Source organism: Helicoverpa armigera, chromosome 2 (genome assembly GCF_030705265.1).
Source record: "Helicoverpa armigera isolate CAAS_96S chromosome 2, ASM3070526v1, whole genome shotgun sequence".
Lineage (NCBI taxonomy): Eukaryota > Metazoa > Arthropoda > Insecta > Lepidoptera > Noctuidae > Helicoverpa > Helicoverpa armigera.
In genome coordinates, this window is record NC_087121.1 from 3,943,772 (window position 1) to 3,950,923 (window position 7,152).

At 34.5% G+C, this 7,152-nt stretch overlaps 2 protein-coding genes across 2 annotated transcripts; both read left to right on the plus strand.

The window, feature by feature from the left end:
* The first annotated feature begins 423 nt into the window (after window positions 1-423).
* Window positions 424-2,597, plus strand: LOC110377087 (alpha-(1,3)-fucosyltransferase C). The gene is made up of 2 exons (XM_021335787.3): window positions 424-1,938; window positions 2,014-2,597. Exons 1-2 carry the CDS (start codon window positions 983-985, stop codon window positions 2,279-2,281), a joined length of 1,224 nt encoding a protein of 407 aa, XP_021191462.3. The 5' UTR covers window positions 424-982; the 3' UTR covers window positions 2,282-2,597.
* A 205-nt stretch (window positions 2,598-2,802) lies between these two features.
* Window positions 2,803-6,098, plus strand: LOC110377096 (alpha-(1,3)-fucosyltransferase C). The gene is made up of 2 exons (XM_021335798.3): window positions 2,803-4,282; window positions 4,614-6,098. The coding sequence occupies exons 1-2, from the start codon at window positions 3,372-3,374 to the stop codon at window positions 4,879-4,881; spliced, it is 1,179 nt and encodes a 392-aa protein (XP_021191473.3). The 5' UTR covers window positions 2,803-3,371; the 3' UTR covers window positions 4,882-6,098.
* The last annotated feature ends 1,054 nt before the right edge of the window (window positions 6,099-7,152 follow it).

Consider the following 7,152-nt stretch of genomic DNA (forward strand, 5'->3'; position numbering starts at 1 on the left):
GTAACTCTGTCTGTCTGTCTGTCTGTTACGCTTTCACGTTTAAACCACTGATGAGATAGAGTTGACTTTCCTTGAAAAAGTACATAGGATAGTGGTAGGTAGTGTTTATCCCGGACTTTTGAAGAATTCTCTTGGAAACGCGATATAACGAAACTCTACGCGGGCGAATATAAAGAAGAAGAAGTAATAGCTAATATAAAGAAGATACGACAGAGGTATAGTACGATAGAAGTGGTCTTGTAAGACGACCCATTTGGAAATTACAAATATAGTTTTATCACGCAAATTGAGTGTTATTGAATGCCAACATACCTAATACGGACAGTCACTAGGTATCAATTATTTTCCTTACCTAAAAATATTACAGTTACGTCCATATTAAACTTGTTATACCTCTTTTATTATCTTTTCGACATTTCAAATTTATTTTGCAGTTGACCTGCGGTTTTCGAAGTGTTCAGTATTATTTTGTTGGTGGTAAATAGCTGTGCTTACTGTCAAATACATACGTGTTATGCTTAGTTTGGTTACCTTCATATGTTTGCAATAGTATTTCCATCATATATTCTTACTTTATTACACAAGTGTTGTGTAGTTACACTATTTAGCAGGCTTAACGTGTTAACAAGGGATTACACTAGGCGTTATTGCTATATGGCAGCGCTGTAAAGTGATTATGAAAGAACTCAAACATCACTAAACTCATACTGAAAACCAATGTTAAACATAAACTTCAACATCATATAAAACAATAATCGGCGTGAAATAACGCGAAATCGAATAAAACAAGGTTGTGAAGTGTCAAGAGTATTTAACTCTGATTCGCTCAACATATTCACAATGCATTCAGAAAATCACTATACATAGATTAGACTCGCTGATAAACTGTCACGATTAGGTGAATGACAAAACTTCATTGTGAGTCGCGCCTAACATTGGCATACACTCCTCGTACTCACACCGCACACAGTTACATAAAGCAATGAGGTCCTTGTGCTCAAAAAAGGCTATTTTCTTCATCGCCGTAATGATAATAATACTTCTCCTATATAGCACAGCAAAAACTCTTACAAATAGCCACCGCATAATATCTGACGGTTACAAGTTAATAAGTGATCAAATTATTAATACAAACAGTGAAGTGATCAAAAAAGGGGAAAGTGAGAACAGTGTTAAATACATATTACAGTGGACTAATCCGAAAAACGTTCCTTTTGTATATATGGGTGAAGGACGCAGTGGCTTTACCGTTAGGAATTGTCCTTACACCAATTGCATAGTGACAGCAGACAGATCTTTACTTGGTAACTATACCAATTTTGATGTGATTGCTTTCGCGGGACCTGAAGTAGTGGATTATAGATCCCCTAAGTTACCCACCATGAGATCACCTCATCAGAAATATGCATTCGCAAGTATCGAATCATCAGACAATTATCCAGTCTGCTCTGATAGATTGAATAACTTTTTCAACTGGACATGGACTTTTAAATTAGATTCTGAAATACGATGGGGTTATTTGACTGTTCGAGATAAGAATAACGTTATAGTTGGACCGAATAAGGTCATGCATTGGATGAAACTTCAAGATATGGACCCTGTTAGTGACGATTTCAAAGAACAGCTTAAAACTAAAACTAAAGCTGCGGCTTGGTTTGTATCGAATTGCAATTCAAAAAGCAGGCGAGAAGCTGTAGCTAGAGACTTAAAAAAAGAATTACAATCGTACAAAATGGATCTAGATATGTATGGTTCCTGTGGTAACCTAAAGTGTTCGAGGGATAAGGAAGATGAGTGCAATACTCTTATTAAAACTACTTATTATTTTTATTTGTCATTTGAAAACTCTTTTAGTGAGGATTACGTCACGGAGAAATTATTACGTGCATTGAATAACGACGCAGTTCCTATAGTATATGGAGCCGCTAATTACACGAGGTAAGTAATTTAAGGCTTGTGATTACTAGGTACATACCTCTATGAGTCTTGAATCTAACCAATGCTATTTTCCAGATTCATGCCAGACGGTATTTACCTGAATGCAAGAGAGCTAAGTGTAAAAGAACTGGCAGCAAAAATGCACGAATTAATGAATGATCCGGAGAAATATTCAGAGTACTTTAAATGGAAGAATCATTACTCGTATCATAGAAAAGATGCCAGTGTTGACACTGATCCTTATTGTTTATTTTGTACACACTTGAACAATGAGGAGATGGTGAAAAAGACTACTATTTACGAAAACTTTCGTCAGTGGTGGAACCCACCCGGGCGATGTTGATTTGAACATAATATTTATACCAAAGGAATAATCTATTCTTAAGTTTTTGTATTTAAGTTTAATAATTATGTTTTTGCTATTTGAAATCTACTTTTATTTGACTCATTATAAGTACATAAAACTACAACTATTATATACGCTTTTCCTAGATTTAAATATTTAGGGACAAGAATGACAGATTTTGGGTGAATTGTGTTGACTTCATAATAAAATACTTGACCTATTAAGATAAACTGTCCAGTCAAGGCCGATTTCGCCAGTACAATTTGGCGTTACCTTATGTTATTTATCTAGTTAATACATTTTATTAGCTTTACACGTTTTCATTTTTGTTACTTTTAAAGTTTTTATTTACGTGTCCCTTGCTTATCAAGAGTATCTGTGGTCTAGTAACTTAGTTTGGATCCATCCAAAGTTGCTATCTGTTAAGTTGTAAGTAGGTTATGTATGGTTTTCAGTGTATGTATGTTGTTCGTTTCTTTTTGTGTAATTTTCTTAGAATAAATGGTAGCGTAATATGTGAAGGTATACTTGTACCTTAATTTGGTGACATTGTTTCAAAAACTACTTAAGTCTCCCAATTAACCTAGATTATAACATTGCAGAGTGTAGATCAAGTGGAATTAGATAAATGTTCTTGTCAACTGTCTCATTGTTTGAACAACGATTACGTAGAATTCGTGTTCAACCACATTGCCGTAGTTGAATGACACGCTACAGATGAAATAAATTACAATTCATTAATACCGATAAAACCAATGTCCCATATCTGAGCTGCGTATGAAAACAGTAACTTGATACCTATATTGAAACTCGATTCCAATGCAATATCTAAAAACATGCATTTCTGAAATAGAAAATGATAAGGGAATTTCAGTCGGAGCGAGTTGGTACATCGATTCGTATGTGTTAATCGAGAACAAACAAATCGGAGTTCGACGTGTTGTTGAACCGCCAATAGTGATGTTCAGCTAGTTGGGAAAAGTCGTGACTTCGTGAGCCCGTGCCTTTAGCGTACTTTCTTAATCTACACAGTTCTAGTTCCTCTCCACACGCGTAATCCGTCCAACATATCCGTCGAAATTTCAAAATGAGAAAATTCACTACGAAAATATTTGTCTGTGTATTGTTTTCCGCTGTTTTTATAATTACTTTACACAATTATCACATACAACAGAGAAATATTAGTTTACTCAAGAGTAAAGACCGATATTTTGAGTTCAAGAAAGCCGGCATGAAGTATATACTGCTTTGGACTAAACAAGAAAACATACCGTTTGCGTACATAGGACTAGGGCAAAGTGGATTTATTGGTAGAAATTGTGAATATACAAATTGCATAGTCAGTGATAATGAGAGTGACCTGGGAAGTACTGCAGCATTCGACGCAGTACTGTTCGCCGGACCTGAGTTGATAGGAACGTTCGTTTCCTTACCGGAGGAGCGACTGCCATACCAAAAGTTCGTATTTGCTAGCATAGAGTCACCAGGAAATTATCCGTTGTGTCGCCATAATTTTAATGGATACTTCAACTGGACGTGGACCTATAAATTAGGTTCGGATTTACGATGGGGCTACATCACAATAAAGGATGCCAATAACACCATTGTTGGCCCAAAGAAAGATATGAATTGGATACCGTGGAAGGAGATGGATCCTGTGAACGCGACTTTTAAGAAACAGCTGAAGAGTAAAAGTAAAGCGGTCGCCTGGTTTGTTTCTCACTGTCAATCTAGAAGTAGACGTGAAGATTACGCAGCTGTGCTTAAAGAAGAATTAATGGTACGATATGATTTAAACATAGATGTTTATGGAGATTGTGGATCATATTCATGTCCTCGCGAAGAAGAAGATAAATGTAATGAGTTGATAGCAAAAGATTATTTCTTTTATCTATCCTTTGAAAATGCTTTCAGTGAAGATTATGTTACAGAGAAATTGTTGCATCCCTTGCAAAATAATGCTGTACCCATTGTTTTTGGAGGAGCTAACTACAGCAGGTATGTAGTATACGAATATCTCAGTATAGGTTAGTTATTGCAAATTGCAGTTAGTCAATGTGACAAATGATTAAGACTATTTTAGTGTGTTCATTAATTGTTTAAAACTATCATGGAATCATGTAATATAGTAGAGCAATTTTCGAGTTACAAGCAGACTAGATGGATGCGGGCTGCCCATGACCAGGATGGTTGGCGTGCCTGGCGAGAGGCCTTAGTTTAGCAGTGGGTGGCAATTAACTGATATGATGATGAAGCACTAGGTTTTTTTTAATCTTTCAATTTTCTATGGTCTTGTTACCTGAAATACCTACTTATATATTTTTTTCAGGTTTCTGCCAGAGCAATCATATTTAAACGCCAGAGATTTTACAACTGATGAGCTAGCAGGAACTATACATGATTTAATAAACAATCCTGACGACTACGCCGAGTATTTCAGATGGAAGAAATACTATTCATACCATAAAACAACGAAGGTAAAAGAAACCAATGAATATTGTCAGATGTGCGCTGCGCTTAATGACGATAAACTTATAGAAACAACATCGGTTTACAATTCCTTCAAAGAGTTTTGGGAAGTTTATACTTTTTGTTAACCGAAAACCTAAAAAGGAGGAGATTCTCAATTCGAATTTTGTGTTTATTGAAGTAATGTGGCAATGAGTGATTTTTTGTGGTATTCTTTCAAAATAGACCGGATAGAGATGAATTTTGGGTAATTTTAACATCTGTTAAATCGTGGATTCTGATAAATGATAATTTGACACTATAATGTTGTTGTGGATGTGTGTGCATTGTCAAGTACAAAGTGATGGTCATGAGTGATGTTCAATTTCCAGTATTACAGTCGTTGTATGAATAGGACGATTTTTTTATACTTTGTTACAAAATAATAAATGAGTTTTGAAAATTGCACAAAACGTTTTTTATTCCGCTATAAAATTGAACGAAATGGTAAAGAGTAATAGCCTGATACAAAACTCATGCATGAAATTGTGTTTGCGAAATTATAGTTTTGATACCATTGACTTTACAAGTACATCTTTTGTTTTAATTTTTTGCATTATGATATTATGTTACCATTAAAATGATACAGGGTTAGCATACACATCTGCATTTGAACTAATGAAATCTTATAAATACCTACACTTGGTTATGTCAATAAGGATGTTGCAATGTAAGTTAGCTCTCAGGGAGACCATATTTGACCAATTAACGCCTCTGTGTAAGTACAGTCACGCGCAACAAGATGAAGACCACTTTACAATGTACATGTTGCTTTCTGCGGGTTTACTCGGGTCCCCAGAAAATTATTTCGCACTCCCACATAAATAGTTGTCAACAATCATTTCCTAAATATCTTTTCTTTAACAAACAGCTCCCATAATATACTATTATACTAAAGTCATTTTAGTAACTCCCTATATGTTATTTTTGTAAGTGTACATCATACATGTTTTGTTATGCGAGTGTATTTTTATAAGAGGTCAACAACCTTTGATGTAGGTAATTTTTAATGCTGACTTTATCAAAGTTACGATAATTTACTTATAAGCAATTCCTAAAAAGGTTTTCAATTCAATCGCGTTTTGAGTAGTTGTGAACAACATTTCTCTTATTTTTGAGGCTTTTTATATGCAGTGTATGTTCTTATTTTTAATATAATATATTTATTGTAATTTTAATATGTATTAACAAAGGTATTGCTTTTCCTACAATAATTTAATTTTTTGAATGTTTTCCCTTATAGCTGTATGTTCATAAAAACCTATGATTTGTACAATATACTAAAAAGTAAAAAGTCATGCCTGTAGGTAAATGAGTTTAAATTAAGTTTTCCTCATATTAAAAAATATATATTTTTATACTTAGCTATCCTGTTTAACTTAAATTGTTTTTTACCTAGTATTTTTCACATTTTACCTTAATTTATATTATAATTACTCACGTAATTAAAATACAGAAAAATAAGTTCATATTGTAACTGTAAATTGATAACAAAATTCCCTAATAATTTTTGCAACGTTATTCAAGGCAGTTAAAGATTTTTTTTTTACAATATCAGCAATATTCTTATCATGGTACAAACTCACCTTGAAAATTCCTGTAAAAAGGGCATAAAATATCGAAGATGATTGACCAACAAGTAAATTATGTCAACAATGTAGGGGAGGACAGAGTCCCGGAGACTTGGAGTCCCGGAGTCCCGGGGTACAGCCAGCTAGACGCATATGTAGGTCAAGGTGAATATTCGCGTGGATCTGTAAGCGGATATATTCGCATTAACATATATTTTGGGCTTATATATTATTGTATTATGCCCCTATTATCCTTGCTATTATTATCAGTGTGATAGCAGTTCTGTATGTTAAGCTTGCACGGTGAATTGAGTGCAAAAATTATATGGATATTTTTCGGGAGCAAGGACACAAGGATGTCGCAAGAGAGGGTTAAGGGTCTGATTTCTGATAATGTATAGTGCTTGGCTAACACAGCTTCTCTCGCATCTCCAAGGATCTTAACTATATGGATAAGGTACGACCAATACATCATATACAGCGGTTTAGCCATTTTGCCCTGAAGTAGCTTGAAACTCACTTCAGCAGTTAACTTAAAATTCGCCGAGGGAAACACACTAAGTACGTTAAGTTACTTGCCAATGATTCACGATAATGTCCACCCATTCTTCACTCTTTACGAAAAATAAATCGAACTCCAGAAGTAGGCTAACTTGGAATCTTTGAATAAGTTATGAGACCAGAATCTGTGGGGGAGAAAAAAATATCGGTGAGTATAAAGTTAATATATAGCACATTAACTGTTTCCGTATCCTGAATTCCTGAGGAGACTTTTCGTAGTAAGTATAA

Excerpts from the sequence above, each read along its gene's own strand:
- LOC110377087 (XM_021335787.3), top strand. The coding sequence starts at position 983 with ATGAGGTCCTTGTGCTCAAAAAAGGCTATTTTCTTCATCGCCGTAATG. Across the intron at positions 1,939-2,013 it reads GGAGCCGCTAATTACACGAG|ATTCATGCCAGACGGTATTT; the intron begins GTAAGTAATTTA and ends GCTATTTTCCAG.
- LOC110377096 (XM_021335798.3), top strand. The coding sequence starts at position 3,372 with ATGAGAAAATTCACTACGAAAATATTTGTCTGTGTATTGTTTTCCGCT. Across the intron at positions 4,283-4,613 it reads GGAGGAGCTAACTACAGCAG|GTTTCTGCCAGAGCAATCAT; the intron begins GTATGTAGTATA and ends TATTTTTTTCAG.